We start from the raw sequence: 15868 nt of genomic DNA on the forward strand, positions 1-15868 counted from the left end.
ATGTCATTATTTTTCTCTTTAAATATAAAACAAATTTTTTAAAAATTATAATTAATGCATCTTTATGATTAATAGGTTATTACTGCCGTTTTTTTTTTTTTTAGTACTTTCTTTCTGCAAATCCTCTGAACAATAATAAAAGTGTATACTGTATCACTCGAGAACCAAGGAAGCACTGGCATAACTAACAGAACTATCATTCATATTATTGCACTGATTGCTTTGAGCATATTTAAGAAACTTCAAGTTCATTCTTTGGCCATTAGTATTCCCTTTTAAAGTGTGAATTGCCTGTTAAAATATTAATTATAATTTCAAAAATTGTATCTCATTTCATAAAGAATATTATTATTACAATTTAATATAACTATATAAAATTTATTAGAGAAATCATTAATTCCAAATATTGAAGACTTATATGTATGTATAGTAGACTAGAAAATACATCAATATTTGACATTTTTTTAATGAAAGTAAAAATATACTTAGAATTTAAATAAATAAAAGCTATTACCTGTAAAAGAACACTAATAGGATGTCGGCCACATATTGTATTACCATATTTTTTAAGATAATCGGTAAACATTGTGGGATTTAATGTTTCTATAATGTCCATACCCTGTGAATTGTTATATAATACATAATAATATAAACAACTTTGAACATTCGAGTTTATAAGCAAGTATTTAAACATTTATTTAAATATATGAAATATTTGGAAATAAACAATGACATTATGCTTAGATTTTACATACCATTTTATCAAGATTTTGAATAGATCTATAAATGGGGCCACAGGATCTATCGTAATAGGTATAACGAAAACGCTGTCCCCAATGACAGAAATCCGAAGATATAACAAGTAATGTTTGTGGATCAGCCATATATGGTGCTAATAATCTTCCATAGAGTGCTTCTTTTTCTGGACTTAATGAACCCACTAGTATAGGAATTATTGTGAAAGAATCTTTAAACCTATATTGATATAAAATTTGAAACAGAAATTTATAATAAATGAAAATATAATAGTAATTATATATATAATAAATATAATAATAAACATACCCTTCCATAACTTTTGCAATAAATGGCAATTGCATTTCAATGCTATGTTCTTCTTCATCTGTGTTTAAATCCATCCACTCAAAATGTCTAGTCTCTTCAAGTTCTCTGTACACTGTCATATGAACAGAAGCTTATATTTGAACTAGTCTTTGATGATAATTCATATTTGGAATGTAATTAATTTTAATTTTGAATATAGAAATAATTTTATTTAAATTTGAATATTTTATGTTATAAAATTTATACCTTGCTGATCAATATGTAGATCATACAATGGAGTTTGATAAATCGATGCAGAAGAAAGAGCACAGCCTGCTAATCTGACATGATGTGATGGACCAAGAATAAAAATCCTGCGCCTATGTAATAACATACTTATGTTAATATATGTTTAACCTTCTATTTCAAATAAAAATATAAAAAATAAATAATTTTATTTTTGTACATAAACATAAAATTCATGTCAAAAATCAAGAAAAATAATGAATCAACAATATATTTATATAATTATTAGGAAATTACATGTATGCTGTTGACTGTTTCAATTATTTAAAGTTACTATTTTTGATAATATACACAAGAAAGACAAAATTGAGAAAAAATATATTTTCATGCTAAGTAAATTTTATTTAAAAGAATTTGAGCTACTGACTAAGCTAAACAAGTATGAGATATAAATAAAGATTTAGAAGTACAATATTTTTAAATGTCAAACCAGAAACTTTTTATATCAAATTGTATTATACTTTATAAAACATATATTACGTCATCCATCTAAACATTTTGTTATAAAATACTAAAAAAGGAATTCTTTAAAGAACTTACACTACAACAGGACTAATCTGGCGGTATGCAAAACCAGCACATGCTCCACAATAGCTGTAACCTGCATGTCTGTGAAATTTTGTTCGTATTTCAATAAAGATTCCTTAATCTAATTGAAAATTATTCTAATGTACTATAATTACTGACGGGGCAATTATTGCCCTAGCAGGTCCATGTGATAAGTCTGCTGCACCCAACCAACCTTCTAATTGTTTATTTAAGTCCAATCCTGTACAAAATATTCAATATATATATATATACATTTCATAAAAGATACAGTATTAATTACTAAAATCTAAATTTAATCATAGGTTTCCAAAATTATCAATGACAGTTTCAGGATATATAACAATGTAATTCCACAATAAAAATTTTTGCAGAAAAAGATATATTATAAAGTACATTTAACATACCATAATAAACTGTTTATTAATTTATGCTTTCTCCTTTATATCTGTCGTATAATACAAATGAACATTTCTTTTTTCATTTTTACGTATAAATTTATCCTATGTATATAGTAATATGAACATATACTTTGTTTAAAAGTGGACTACAATGTAAAAAAACGACATTTTTATAACCATGATTTATCGAAATATTACTTTACAAAATACCTACAATGTAATAGACTTAGTAAAATTATAACAATTATTATTAATAATCTTTACACGATTAAATATCAATTTAAATATTAGCACATCATTGTATTAAAAAATATCGAATATTAGATGCATAGACTTGTGGCTATTTGTCAACTTACTTGCCACAGAATATACAATGATGAATGTACACAAATGCAAAGAAAATATAAGAAATAATTCTCATAGAATTATAGGCAATTATTATTAAAACTAAACAAATGAAAAATATAATTTAAATATTGCTTACCAGAACCTGCGTACCAACTACCAGCATGAGTTGCTCTTCTAATTAATGCCATTTTTTCACTTTATTACGCTAATTTTTATTTCCTCTATTCACTTTTTATAATAAATATCGTTCCACCGTATTTATATTTTTATAAATGATTTGTTTAGTGCACCGATGATTAATCCTACTTATATATAAAATGTTTATAAAACTAATCACAAAACTTAACTTTTACTTTGCCATGAACCATACGCTTTTAATAACGTTGTATAGTACATTGACACAAACTAAAAGAACATTTTTTAAATGTAATAAAACAAGAAATAGATATTTTAGAACCTACATACTAATTTCTTACAAATCTTAAAGAAAGATTTTTTTGTATTTCCTTTGCAATTAAACTAAATAACCAAAGTTTTTATATGTCAGAAGTTTAAAATACAAAATTTCACTGAGATACAGTAATTTCAGTGATAAATCAGAAATACCTTTTATTGTGGAAAAAAGATGATTGGTATGAAAGCATTTCAATTATTTTGAAATAAATAAAAGAGTATACAAGTGTAATTATATCTTCTCCATACATTAACTGAAACAAAAATATATAGAAAGTAAAACATAAATAATTGAAAAGAGAAGATAATGTGTGTATATACATATTAATATTTTCAATAAATATATATATATATCAGTAAAAAAGAAGTAAACAAACTTTTATATATAATTTTAATCTAAAACATGGTTTTTTATCTTTTTTGAAAATATATATCTGCAACTACACAGATACAATTTTATTACTTTTAATTAATTAAAATGTAATAATTCATTGAAAAAGGTATATTTTCTACGATTATTTTCTGATAATAAATATTACTATTGTTTATCTTTATTTTATTTCAAGTAGGATAAAATATTGTATATTATGCATAGAATGTTTTTTATATTTTGATAATTTCACATTTCATATTTATTTAATTGTAATCTGATAAATAATAATCTCTATAATTTTTTAGAACGAATTGAATGTCTTGAAATCTGAGATTTTTCATTTTAATTGTTATATATATTTCACTAGAATTAATACTTTTCACAGAAAAATGTTTCGAATATAAAAAGAAATAATTATAACGTTACTTCAACGTATTTATTAGCCGATAAATTCGAATTCAGTTCTATTATATGCAAGATAGAAATTATATCCAAAGTATAATATTCTAGAGACCATGATAAATATTTCTGTAATCATATTCAAGATTAAAGTTTGTCTTTTTATTAAATTGTATTACACAATACCGATCATATTTTAATAACACAATTAATATTTTTAGCAAATGTCTGAATTACATTTAATCTATAATCCTGATGGTAATCATTTTGGTATCTAATTTGAACATCATCGTAGAAATGGTTATAATGGCAGAAATTCATGTCTCTAGTGTTGTTTAAGTTTGTGAAACTGAGTGACAAAACAGATATCTATTTTGTTAAGAATATCGTAACGTGTATAAAAGTTTGATCTTTTGGGACTCTTCATGCAGAAATCTTTCTTCTAGTGGAAATACTAAATAACGAAACAACGTTCTCTGTATCATATACATTCGAAGTCAACATCGACGTTTTTGTGTTTTTTTTTATGCTCATTTACTTTGTTTATTATGAATTTGATGGATTTTTTCGTGCTATAACTTAACGACGGATTCAATAATATAGGTAATTAAATTTTATCTATTTTTTCATCAATATTTTGATTATATAGATCTTATAACCTTTTGCTTTCATTTGGTCGTTCTGATTTCTATTTTTTACAATATTAAGATCACCGATCGTTCGTTCAATGTTTTTTCCGAAATTCGTCAATTTTCTGTGTAGTGTAATATTAAGGTGCGATTGTAATATTAAGGTACTAACAAAATATTCAAGAGAGAAATTACTTAACTATTTTCGTTTTGTTATGTTATTATATTGTCACTTTTTGTAGCGACTAAAATAACAAGTTATTGCCATTAATAGTATTCTAATATTGTATTAGTTTTTCATCGTTATAGACGTGAAGATATGAAACATAGTTTAAAATAGTAATATTCAAATTAATTTGTAAGTATTTATAAAAATATGTACCTATATCTTAACAATTATAAGTTCTAGAATATCATACATTATATGGTATAAAAATCGTATTATTTATAACAAATTTTATAGAATATAAAAATCATATCATTTAAAATCTTTATATTTTAGTTTTTAACATATAAATAAATGCTTATGAGAATTAATCTTTATAACAGTATTTTTTATAAAGGGAAGGTGACTTGTTTACAAAATGTAAAAATTTTTTTTAATGTTTAAATAAAACATAAAAGTAATATAATTTTCTTTAATAATATAATGTAATTTAATGTACGATTAGATATTTATATTAGTAAATTAAGAAGTTTGAACAAATATTTTATATATAAGAATATGGATTATATGCATAATGTAAATTTTTTGAAGTAATGCTTAGATAGCATCTTCATGAAAATTAAATTCTTCACTTGCCAATAGGTTCATTCTCATTTTCCGTCTTCGATTTTGATATGACCATTGCCATGGTGCTGTGATAAACAGGTAAAAATTAAATAAGTACAATTGAAATTAAAAATTAAAACAAAGTGTTTGATATTAATTAATAACCTGTTACTTCTATGTCACAAATTTTTTGTCTTTACCTGGTCATTACAGGTTACTACTAGGAGTTATTGTCATGGACTATCTTCGATTCTATGAAATTAAACAAGTTACAAGTGATGCAATAGAAAACAAGTGATTGTGGTAATTGACATAAAAGAGTATTGGTGTGCCCTAGCAGGTATTTTGTAGTGGAGTCACCAGGCTATGGCTAACCTGAACTTTGAGCAACCACCACGCAGTATTGCGAACGCAAGCCTTATATCGCGCACAGGTGGTGGGGGGGGCTTAAATTCATCGACCCTTACGGGTCATGTCACACCTACCTCGAGCATGTTCTCAGGCTCATCTGCAAGCACTTCCAGTTCGGTTAACTCTGCGGTAGTAGTTACTAACGTTTATCCTGGAGCATCAGGAGCAGGCGGTGGACAAAGTAGTCATCAGTCTCAACAGCAACAGCTCTCTCCTATGGGCACCAGAGGACTGTTTGGACAGAGAGCTTTTACAGATAGACGTACAATGCCTGCTCTTGGGTTAGTTTCCCCATTCCATGTGTAGAACATAGGAATGTTGTCTGAATTTGTTATGGTTTTAATGTTAAAGTATTATCCATTATGATATTATATATTTTGTTGTATATCTATTATATGGTAATTCTATTTATAAAACAAATGAAAATATTAATATAAATTTATAGAACATCAAATCCAATGGCTAGCATGGGCACATTTGGAATACCTCAAAGTCGAAATTACGGATCTCAAATCAATAATTTTCACTCTGTTTTTGGCAGTGGAGGAGGTGGAGATACAAGTACTCCTCCATTGTTGGATCTATCCGAGTTTCCTTCATTAACAAACAGAGGACAGGGTGATTCTATGCCGCAACCTAGTCCTATGCCAGGCAAACAACCTTATGGTTTGAACACATAATAATTTAAATTTTAATATATAAGTAAATATAATTTTTATATAAATATTTATAACAATTGTAGTTGGGATGGTAAAACAACCAACATCTGAATCAAGTGAGTTTACAATGAGTTCTGAGGATTTTCCAGCATTGCCTGGAACACAAAATAGAGAAGGGCCATCGCCAGGTGGAGGTGTTTCTGGAGATAAAAATATACCTGTTGGACTTGGTCCTGAAATTGGACAAGATATATTGCAGGCAAATAGAGCACCAGGATCTGAGAAGTCCCAATTAACTAAAAGAGGTGTACAAATATTTCCTGACGGTATAATAGTTATCATTATGTTTATGTTTTTATGTTTTTTTTTTAATCATGCAATTACATATATATCTTTTTTTCAGGCAAGGTGCTTAATTTACCAACTAGTATGATACAGGACCAGTTTGGAGTAGTTGGTTTATTGACATTTATTAAGGCAGCTGATACAGATCAGAAGTTAGTATCTTTGGCATTAGGCTACGATTTAACTTCATTAGGATTAGATCTTGCTTCAGGAGATAGTATTCATCAAAATTTTGCCGGACCTTGGACAGAAAGAGCATGCCGACCTCAGGATATCGATTTTCACGTACCGCCAGAATACCTTATTAATGCAACCATCAGGTATTTTATTTTATTAATGTCGATTTTTATAAGTACGAATCATTATAGTAATTAAACTTGTACACTTTATTTTAGGGATAAGCTAGCACCAATTAAGCTAAATCGATACAAAGATGATCTACTATTTTATATGTTTTATACAAATATGGGGGATATGATGCAAATAGCAGCAGCAGCGGAGTTGTAAATACGTTTTTATATTAAAATTTTCGAATATTTTTTCTACTAGACTTTTAATAATATGTATGACTTTATTTGGAACATGAAGGTACACTAGAGAGTGGCGATATCATATGGAAGAAAAGGTTTGGATAACGCAAGCACCAGGATTGGGACTTGTAGAAAAAACATCAACATATGAACGCGGTACTTATTATTATTTTGATGCGCAAAGTTGGAGAAAAGTAGCAAAAGAATTTCATTTGGAATATACAAAACTAGAAAGTAGACCTATTCTTCCTGCAAACTTTCACCTATACCTGCCTTGACTACAGGTATCTACAAAGATACAATTCGTTTTCTTTTTTCAAATTACTTTCTAATTTGAATTTAAAAAAGATTGTAAGTATTTTTATTGAGAATTTGTATTTATTGCAGATCTGCTTGCAGACCATTGTACTGTCTTTAAGCTGGACAGGAAACAGCTATTGTATAAATGAACAAATTTAATAATCTTTAATAAAAACATAAAATTTGAAGAGTACAGAAATGAAGTTCTTTAATTACTGACTCAGTTAGAAATGGAAGTGAGTCTAATCTATTTGATATTGACATGATATTAATGATTTTGATACGTAAACCTATATGTTTTAAATGTTTAGGTGCTTATGTATAGAATGATATACTTTTTGATGATATTATAGTAATGATTAGGATTTTGGCAATGTATATAATAAAAGTAACAAACAGTTGTATTATTCAACAAAATTTTGACACTTAGGCAACTCAAAATGCAATATGTCCACAAATTCTGTACCTATGTGATCATTTATTTTGTACCTATGTAATTGTTTAGAAATGTAAATGAAATGTTTTTTAAAAAGCGAATTTAGATTTTATAAAATGTCAGCAAATTAATATACTTTATTATTTATCAAAATTCATGAAATATATTACTATATAATGTAAATTTTTTAATGTAAAAAATGCCTTTGGACATAAAATATTTAATTAAAAATAGTAAGTAGTATGATATAAAAATGCCGTTGTTTAAAATTACAATTTATAAAATTTTTGGATCACTTAAATTGCTTTTAACAGAGTTTAGTTTTAATAAACTATAAATTATATAATACGCTTAATCTTGTTGTATATATGAGTCAAAGATTTGAAAATGTAAAATAAAATTTATATTTAAAAAATACAAAACATAAACGTAAATATTAATAATATTAATTTTAATTTAATAATTTTTAAGTTAAATGTATTTCATTTCTAAATTTTCTGGTAATAGTGTGTGATTTAAAACGTGGTTAAGTTGGATAACAAATTAAGTACTTTTAAAAGAAGTTTTCATGCTATTTGATTAATTATTTCTATCCTTTTAAGTTCTTCCGGTTTTAATATTTCAATAATGTTCTTTGTCAAATCTTAGCTTTAATAAATAAATAACACTTGTTATCATAAATCTATAAAAATTTATTATGTACGACTCAATTCCATTTCTAGCTTATAATTGTACCATTATTTAAAATATATTTTCCTTTTATTCCGTTATTTATTACATAGACTTCTATTTATATATTTTTCACATTAAAAATATTCTTAGAAAAAGATTGAATAACTTCCTGTTTATAATCGTAAAATTTGTTTTATAATTTTTCGAACTGGTTAGCAAGATTAATTACATCTTCAGATGTGTTTATAAAATAATTTTCAATGTAATTTTGGCTGTTTTTTTCACATTCATCTAGGTAATATCTGTTGAAATGAATACTTAATTAAATATACAATACAGTAAATATATTAAATTAAATAAAGATATGGATTAAATTACCTATAGTTTACCATAATTCCACAGCTATTTCCAACACCACGTGGTGAAGGGTCAGCCAGCCAATTTATTCTCCACATAACAGCTCCATTACGAAGATGAAAGTTTGCTGTAATATAAAAAATGTTAGCTGTTTAGATTAATTTTTCCATGATATGTATAAAATTCGATTTATAACAATCAACCCACCAACATTATTTAAAGCATAATTTCGTCTCTTTTCCTTATATAAATACCATGCACATGCCCTAAGTAATGGCTTCCGCAAAATTTCGCATATTGCAATATCACGAGTCCATAATGAATTATTAAAAATTTTTTTTAAACCCAAAACAATATTCTCATTGTTTAAAACCTTTTGTACAGATTCATATTCTTCATTTGTAAACACATTATGTATATCTAAAAAGTATTTTATACCAAAGTATAATATTCTGGTGCTCAATCTTATATGGTTATATTAACATTAATAAATTTTATGACCATTTGAAATAAATTGCAATTACCTTGTTTTGTTTTTTCTAAAAACCAAGTTCTAAAATTAGGTATTGGTGATAAAGTAGATAATTCGGTTATCATAGGAAATTCTGATAACACTTGTTTTGCTACTTCTTTTATCAAATAATTACCAAGTTCAATACCCTAAAAAGAATTGCCTTTTGATTTGTATGTTATATAAATTTGCATTTTTAGATATTTATATACGTACTTGTAATCCTTTCTGTGTGGAAGTTATTGAATAAAATATTGCAGTCTTTATTTTGCATTTATCTTCTTCTAAAAATGTTACTTCTGTTTTTGGATTATCAAGAATTCTGACCTTCGCTTCTTCAATACCTCTTAAACTATCTATATGTTAATAACGTATTTTACTTTGTGTGTTTTTACTTAATGTATATTATTCATTATATTGTATTTAATTTTATGTGTAAAAGATATTTATTAAGATATACCTGGTATAATATCACATAATGCAGTATGCAATACAACAAGAGGTTCTCGTGGCATTGAAGGATGAGTAAAAATATAACATCTTCTATATGGTCCAACTCTTTGTTTCAAATCTAGCCAATTTCTTATGGGATGTATTGCTTCATAATCTGAAATCTTACAATTTTCAAATAATAAAGAATATAAAATATGTTATACTGTTTACTTGCCATTTGTATACCTTTTGTAGAATATCACATGAAGTTTGCCATGTTACTCTTTCTAAGTGTAGAAATCCTACTGAAAACCAGAGTAGTAATAAATCACGTAAGGTAATATTCAATTGCTGGATTGCAATACTTTCCTCTGTGTCTTTAGCTTTTAATATTAATTCCTAACAAATATATTTGTATAAAAATAAGTGATGTACCCTACTTATAATTTTGTATGTAAGATATTTTATTATATTTTTAGTGTAAAATTTATTGACTGCAGATTGTAAATCAATAATTAAATTTTAAGAAAATAACTATTTTTTGAAATATTTAGAACATTAAATATGAATTTTATATAGCATGAAGTAATTTTATCATTAAAATTGAAGTTATGTTATTTATATCATTTTAAATTGCTTACTAATATATCTGTCCTTAAATCAACAAGAAATTTTACACCATTTTGAAGTCTTCCAATTGTAATAAACAACCATTGGTAATCTGGTGTTAAAGCATTTTTTAAATTTCGTTCATAAGAAACTATACGTCTCTCATTGTTTGGCTGAAATAAAAGAAAAACAGAACAAAATAATTGCAAGTATTTTTTACTTATATTAATGCGATTTAAAAGTTTTTTTGGATTTTTAAGCTTTAATATCACAAAATTAAATATTTTATTTAACAAAAAATTAATAATATACAAACCTCTGTAGACACAAATTTTTCTGCTATATTGAATATAACAGGATGTTGAACAGCATATTTAAATGCTAAGATGCGCAAAATTTGTTCCTTGTCATTTTTGCTACTTTCTTGGTATGTACTACATAAAATACGAGCTTTGTTCTAAAATAAAATGTTAATTCTATTATATTATGCAATGATTTTATGTATGTTGCATAGAAATATTGTTAATTGAAACTTATAAATTAATATTTTTATTATTTGCAATTTATGTTAAATATTATATAAGTAACGATTTTGAGAAGTATGTTTTGGTTATGTAACTCAAAATAGATTATTTATTATAAAAAATTTAACAAAAAGGTTAGATAATATATTATATTGGAAAATGTAATTTCAAAGATAAAATTACTTTTATTATTGTATTTATATTGTAAAACTTTAAAATAATACGACAATATAAGGTTATGTTATAACCTTACTCTATATATGATAGTACTAGAAAATAAACGTAAGATAACATAATTTTTATTTATTTTAATTCGATATATATCATTGTTTTAAAAGATAATATGTGTGATATGCAAAAATTTAGAAATGTAAACCATAATTTTTAAATGTAATACAAAATATCATAAAATTTGAAGAATAAAATTTATATGTTTAACTTATTGGTTTATGTTAAATATGTTTGATGTTCATTTGTCAATTATTGTTAACCATTAAAGATCAAGTAACATTTACGAAATATTAAACAATAATTTATGTTACTAACCTCAACAATCCAATTACAAATATTGCTATTTTTAAATTTGAATACTCCTTTTAATTGATTTTCAAAAGAAATAGTTTCACTGGACGTAGAAGTATCATATAGATTCCGTATAAGAAAAAATCTGAAACTCTTTTGTGTTATATTACCTTTTAAAATACATTTATTACTATAAATATCAACTAATGCTTTCACATGTGTACTTTTGAACATCATGTTTACTATTGACAACTATCATAAATCATGTAAAAAATACTTCAGTTACTTGAAATTACAAAACTAATATCAGAAGGTAACTGCTTCTCTTAACTTAGTTGAGTTTTTTTATAATAGAGATATTTTTATCTGATATGACATCCACACTTTGATATTAAGATTCAGCTTAAAGGATAACAGTTAGATAGCATTAAAATATTGAGTATTTTTTATACGTAACATACATTAAGTAAAAAATTTAGCCTATCAGAAAGCTAAATGGTAATTTTTATTAACATGCAATAAACTAAGAAAGGATTTAAATAAATTTTTGCGATATATGAATAAAATCCTCGATCTGTTTGTCACTTTTATATTGATAAAGATGCACTCTTTTAATAACATTGATTATTTAATATATTGGAAAATTTAAATACAAGTTGTATAAAAAGAATGTCAGACAGTGTAACAAACAGAGCAAAATATGAAAGTTCTTTTGATAATAGTTTTTAATCTTTTCTCTATTGCTACTTTTCGTGATAGATACAACCGAGGGAAGGATTTCCTCTCTAACGTAACGTATTGTCAAAAAAGGTGTACAATGTGAAACAGTTGGCAATCATTAGTACTAAAATGGTGCTATAGTCGGAGACATTATGATACGTATTTAATTGCAGATCGATCAAAAACAAATTTTACTAAGCGTACATACTTTCAAAAATAAATGTGACCCTTTATCAACGTACAGAATGCAGATAGTGCATTTTTCTTGGGGTCTCATTTGGTATATTTTATCTACTTCTCAAGGTAATTTGGCTATCTGTATTCTGTTTCATGTGACAGTTATTCAGTTTTGTAATTACACCTATTGTTATTATAATTTATGATAAGATTCAAACATTTTATTAGCTTTCTTTTGTGTTACAGTTAATGCTGATTATAACATTACATTAACACATGATGGCCCTGTAGTATTAGGTGGAACTATTACATTTAAAGCTGATATCTTTTATAATGGTATAAGACCATCAGAAACATTTAAATATAAATGGAGTGACAATGCATTAACTCCTCATATATATGAGGTTAGTTTCTTTTTATCCTATAATTTATTCAAAATAGTTTATTAATACATTTCAAAATTAGATTATCAATTGAATTGTAAACTTTGCCCTGAAAAGAGAAGTTTTATAAAAGTATAATTCCTTATGACGCGATATTAAATAAATTTAATTGCTCAAAAACCTTTTGTTACAGTTTTAATAAAAAAAAAATCAGATTATTATATTATAATATGTTTCTTACATTTCAGTATTATCATTTATAAAACCTTAATGTATAAAACCTTAAATACTAATTTTGAATACATATATAACTTTGACTTTTCATAGACAGGGGCTATATCAAATACAACAACATATTGGAATTTAAATATTGCCCATGAAAATTATACAATTGGAAAATATGAAGTTGAAGTAGTGGTTTATAAATATGTCGTGTTTTGGTGGCAGGATGTTACCAGTACCCGTACCGAGTTTTATGTGACTGGTAAGTTAAGAATTGTTAAAAATCATTTTATAATATATTAACTTTTTGTCTATTATGTATATCATCAAATTAATGTTTTAATAGAATCTTTCAATGGAGACATCAAAGTTATACAGCCCAACAAAACATCAATGGATACATATGTCTCTTCAGCATCTGAAGCAAACATGACAATAAATATAAGAAAAGGAGATATGGATTATTTGATGAAAGCCACATCAGTATCAATTTATTGGTTTATAGATTGCAGATATTTTGGTCAAACGAATGACTTAAATTTCCTCTATAATTTTACAACTCCCGATACATCACATGTGTTAGAAGCTTTGGTCGTTGCATCATACGATTCACCAACAACAACTGTTCCACCTACTACAACGGTTCTACCAGTAACAACAACAATTATTCCTTCTAGTATAACTGTGCCAAATGTTACAATATCAAATACTACAACAGAAGATGTGGTAACTACTACCATATCTAGTAAAAGCATAATTGCAAAACCAATATTAATATCTACAACAATACCTCTAAATAATTCAGAAAATGTCAGTATTTCCAATGTAAATATTTCTTTACCTTATATTTGTTCCAACTCTTCGATAATTCCACCAGATCCTAATAAAACATATGGGCACTTCACTAAAAAAATTGATGTTCGTGGTAAGTAATATATTGTATGAGATCATATAAAATAATGATTTATGTTCAGTATAAGTTATAATAATGTATATTTATGGAATTTCTAGCACCTATAATGAATATATCAGTAGAGGGTACAAATTGGATTCAACCATGGGATATGTTATCTCTTAATGTAACATGTAAAGGTTCAGGACCTTTTAATAAGTGCCTTTATTTTCATAGAGGGAAGTATAATGTTACGGGAAATGAAACATGCGATACAGAAGATAACCTTTATTCTTGTAATTTTTCCATCATACATTATTTCTTGGAACCTAGCATATATACAATATTAATTATATTAGATAATGATGTTAGTAAACAAATCTATCCCTTGACAATAAATATTTATAAAGGTATATGTTATAAATATTGATAATAATAATAATAATAATAATAATAATGATACAAATTTTGTCTTTCTACAAATATTAATTGCTTTGATTACATTTTTAAATGTGTTTTCTAGTGACAACAAAGCCACAATTATCAGTGATTGTGGTACCTGTTTCTTGTTCTCTTGCTGCTGCGGTACTCATTATTTTTGGCATTGCATATTACATACAAAGTAAAGCAAGATTTACAGTGGAAGTTGCAGATTTTGACTTTGGTCAAAATAATCCAGAAATGGAGTATAAAACATTTACAGAACGTTTAAGAGATTCGATTAATAACGCTATAAGACCAGGAAGCAAACGGATAAGTGTATGCCAGCCCTATTATGGCAGCATGAATCGCTAACAAGTACAGATTGTACAGACTACATATTCTTTGACTGTCCATGACAGTCTTCACACATTGCAAAATAATGTTAATATATTAGCGTCTAACACATAGTAGCGCCTCGATAGAATGACGATCATTCGTCAATTCTTATTACAGAATGATCATCTGAGTAATTGATATACAAGAAATGAAATTGATATTATTTCTTGAATCTCGAATCTTGATATTATTTCATTAGAATGTTATTGTCAGTGTATGGATTACGTTATTGTATCGATTATCATTCTATACTTTTATTATCTTCATTTTTAAGCACTAAACAATACGAGCTATTCTGCATTGCTATTATTGCTTTTGTATTGCCATTACTGCTTCTGCATTGCCATTACCGCTTCTAACATTTCTTTACTTTTCTTTCCTCCATTTAAATACATGCTTTTATATGCACTTTATTATATTTATGAATTATTTATTGTTGTATTTTTATATACAATGTGTCGAATTTTAATGGAAATAATTAAACATCACCTTTAATTTTCATTTCAATCAAACACGCTTTATGTTATTTTTGACATCATAAGGTAATGAACATTTTATAAATTTCAGGGTTACAAACCTCTTAGTAATTCTCAAACTATTCAGTGATGTTTAAAATGAAGAAAAAAGTATTGAAATTATCAAGTATTTGGATTAAAGACTATGGGAGATTGAACAAGTGAAGAAGATGCTAAACGAAATGAATTACAAGAAGAGTTTCAAAATTAATATATCTTACGACATTTTTAAGTATCAAATAATTTAATCAGGAAGTTATTAATATATCATTAATAATGCGAATTTATTCATTCCAAGGAATTTATAAACGAAATTAAAATTGTATATAGAATAAATAAATATTGTATATATAGGCTGTGTACATAGTATGCAATGAAATATTGCTTTTGATGTTTTGCGGAAATGAAGTTATAATATTAATTTATAATATTTTTTCTAGAATTTTAACATTGTGAAATTTCATGAAACACATTTTTTCTACTTTTAATGTGTTTAACTTCGGGTTACTGGATTCATGTACTACTTAACTCATTCATCACAAGAAAAATATTGGTAAGCAC

General features: G+C 25.9%; 4 protein-coding genes across 11 annotated transcripts; 2 read left to right on the forward strand and 2 right to left on the reverse strand.

The window, feature by feature from the left end:
- Nucleotides 1-88: 88 nt before the first annotated feature.
- On the reverse strand, nt 89-3126 carry LOC117231190 (protein MEMO1). Its single transcript, XM_033489374.1, has 8 exons — nt 2782-3126; nt 2038-2119; nt 1891-1959; nt 1312-1424; nt 1066-1177; nt 756-975; nt 515-619; nt 89-291 (listed from the first exon to the last, which is right to left on the reverse strand). The coding sequence occupies exons 1-8, from the start codon at nt 2831-2833 to the stop codon at nt 154-156; spliced, it is 891 nt and encodes a 296-aa protein (XP_033345265.1). The 5' UTR covers nt 2834-3126; the 3' UTR covers nt 89-153.
- A 1017-nt stretch (nt 3127-4143) lies between these two features.
- Nucleotides 4144-8035, forward strand: LOC117231388 (regulator of gene activity). 5 transcript variants are annotated; one of them, XM_033489784.1, is made up of 9 exons: nt 4144-4473; nt 5308-5370; nt 5485-5963; nt 6128-6348; nt 6425-6667; nt 6745-7006; nt 7082-7189; nt 7275-7500; nt 7604-8035. In XM_033489784.1, exons 3-8 carry the CDS (start codon nt 5638-5640, stop codon nt 7492-7494), a joined length of 1380 nt encoding a protein of 459 aa, XP_033345675.1. In that variant the 5' UTR covers nt 4144-4473; nt 5308-5370; nt 5485-5637; the 3' UTR covers nt 7495-7500; nt 7604-8035. The 5 variants fall into 5 exon arrangements, with proteins under 5 accessions (XP_033345675.1, XP_033345677.1, XP_033345674.1 ...); XM_033489783.1 differs by lacking the exon at nt 7604-8035 and adding an exon at nt 4793-4857 and having other exon boundaries at nt 4153-4473; XM_033489782.1 differs by lacking the exon at nt 7604-8035 and adding an exon at nt 4809-4857 and having other exon boundaries at nt 4153-4473.
- Nucleotides 8036-8623: 588 nt separating this feature from the next.
- LOC117231387 (malonyl-CoA decarboxylase, mitochondrial-like) lies at nt 8624-11988 on the reverse strand. Of its 2 annotated transcripts, XM_033489780.1 has the most exons (10): nt 11604-11987; nt 10850-10990; nt 10566-10706; nt 10171-10323; nt 9953-10106; nt 9709-9848; nt 9506-9641; nt 9189-9401; nt 9003-9108; nt 8624-8926 (listed from the first exon to the last, which is right to left on the reverse strand). In XM_033489780.1, the coding sequence occupies exons 1-10, from the start codon at nt 11814-11816 to the stop codon at nt 8818-8820; spliced, it is 1506 nt and encodes a 501-aa protein (XP_033345671.1). In that variant the 5' UTR covers nt 11817-11987; the 3' UTR covers nt 8624-8817. The 2 variants fall into 2 exon arrangements, with proteins under 2 accessions (XP_033345671.1, XP_033345672.1); XM_033489781.1 differs by lacking the exon at nt 10171-10323 and having other exon boundaries at nt 11604-11988.
- LOC117231386 lies at nt 11765-15840 on the forward strand. Of its 3 annotated transcripts, none has more exons than XR_004492955.1 (8): nt 11765-11892; nt 12339-12602; nt 12723-12880; nt 13187-13343; nt 13428-14006; nt 14093-14383; nt 14497-14837; nt 15360-15840. XR_004492955.1 is itself a non-coding variant. In XM_033489778.1 (8 exons), the coding sequence occupies exons 2-7, from the start codon at nt 12545-12547 to the stop codon at nt 14766-14768; spliced, it is 1515 nt and encodes a 504-aa protein (XP_033345669.1). In that variant the 5' UTR covers nt 11765-11892; nt 12339-12544; the 3' UTR covers nt 14769-14771; nt 15360-15840. The 3 variants fall into 3 exon arrangements, 2 of the variants coding, with proteins under 2 accessions (XP_033345669.1, XP_033345668.1); XM_033489778.1 differs by having other exon boundaries at nt 14497-14771; XM_033489777.1 differs by having other exon boundaries at nt 14497-14732; nt 15360-15732.
- The last annotated feature ends 28 nt before the right edge of the window (nt 15841-15868 follow it).

This window comes from Bombus vosnesenskii, unplaced genomic scaffold (genome assembly GCF_011952255.1).
Source record: "Bombus vosnesenskii isolate JDL3184/JDL3185 unplaced genomic scaffold, Bvos_JDL3184-5_v1.1 scf7180000013272, whole genome shotgun sequence".
In the NCBI taxonomy this organism is placed as follows: domain Eukaryota; kingdom Metazoa; phylum Arthropoda; class Insecta; order Hymenoptera; family Apidae; genus Bombus; species Bombus vosnesenskii.

Bases quoted from the DNA above. Each gene is read 5' to 3' on its own strand.
- LOC117231190 (XM_033489374.1), bottom strand. From the start codon at position 2,833: ATGGCATTAATTAGAAGAGCAACTCATGCTGGTAGTTGGTACGCAGGT. The intron at 2,120-2,781 runs GTAAGCAATATT...TATTTTGTACAG, and splicing joins TAGTTGGTACGCAGGTTCTG to GATTGGACTTAAATAAACAA. The intron at 1,178-1,311 runs GTATAAATTTTA...TTCATATGACAG, and splicing joins TCTACATATTGATCAGCAAG to TGTACAGAGAACTTGAAGAG.
- LOC117231388 (XM_033489784.1), top strand. From the start codon at position 5,638: ATGGCTAACCTGAACTTTGAGCAACCACCACGCAGTATTGCGAACGCA. The intron at 5,964-6,127 runs GTTAGTTTCCCC...ATAAATTTATAG, and splicing joins CGTACAATGCCTGCTCTTGG to AACATCAAATCCAATGGCTA. The intron at 6,668-6,744 runs GTATAATAGTTA...TCTTTTTTTCAG, and splicing joins TGTACAAATATTTCCTGACG to GCAAGGTGCTTAATTTACCA.
- LOC117231386 (XM_033489777.1), top strand. From the start codon at position 12,545: ATGCAGATAGTGCATTTTTCTTGGGGTCTCATTTGGTATATTTTATCT. The intron at 12,603-12,722 runs GTAATTTGGCTA...TTTGTGTTACAG, and splicing joins TATTTTATCTACTTCTCAAG to TTAATGCTGATTATAACATT. The intron at 14,733-15,359 runs GTATGCCAGCCC...TATAAATTTCAG, and splicing joins CAGGAAGCAAACGGATAAGT to GGTTACAAACCTCTTAGTAA.
- LOC117231387 (XM_033489780.1), bottom strand. From the start codon at position 11,816: ATGATGTTCAAAAGTACACATGTGAAAGCATTAGTTGATATTTATAGT. The intron at 10,991-11,603 runs GTTAGTAACATA...ATTTTATTTTAG, and splicing joins TTTGTAATTGGATTGTTGAG to AACAAAGCTCGTATTTTATG. The intron at 10,107-10,170 runs GTATACAAATGG...GAAAATTGTAAG, and splicing joins CATGTGATATTCTACAAAAG to ATTTCAGATTATGAAGCAAT.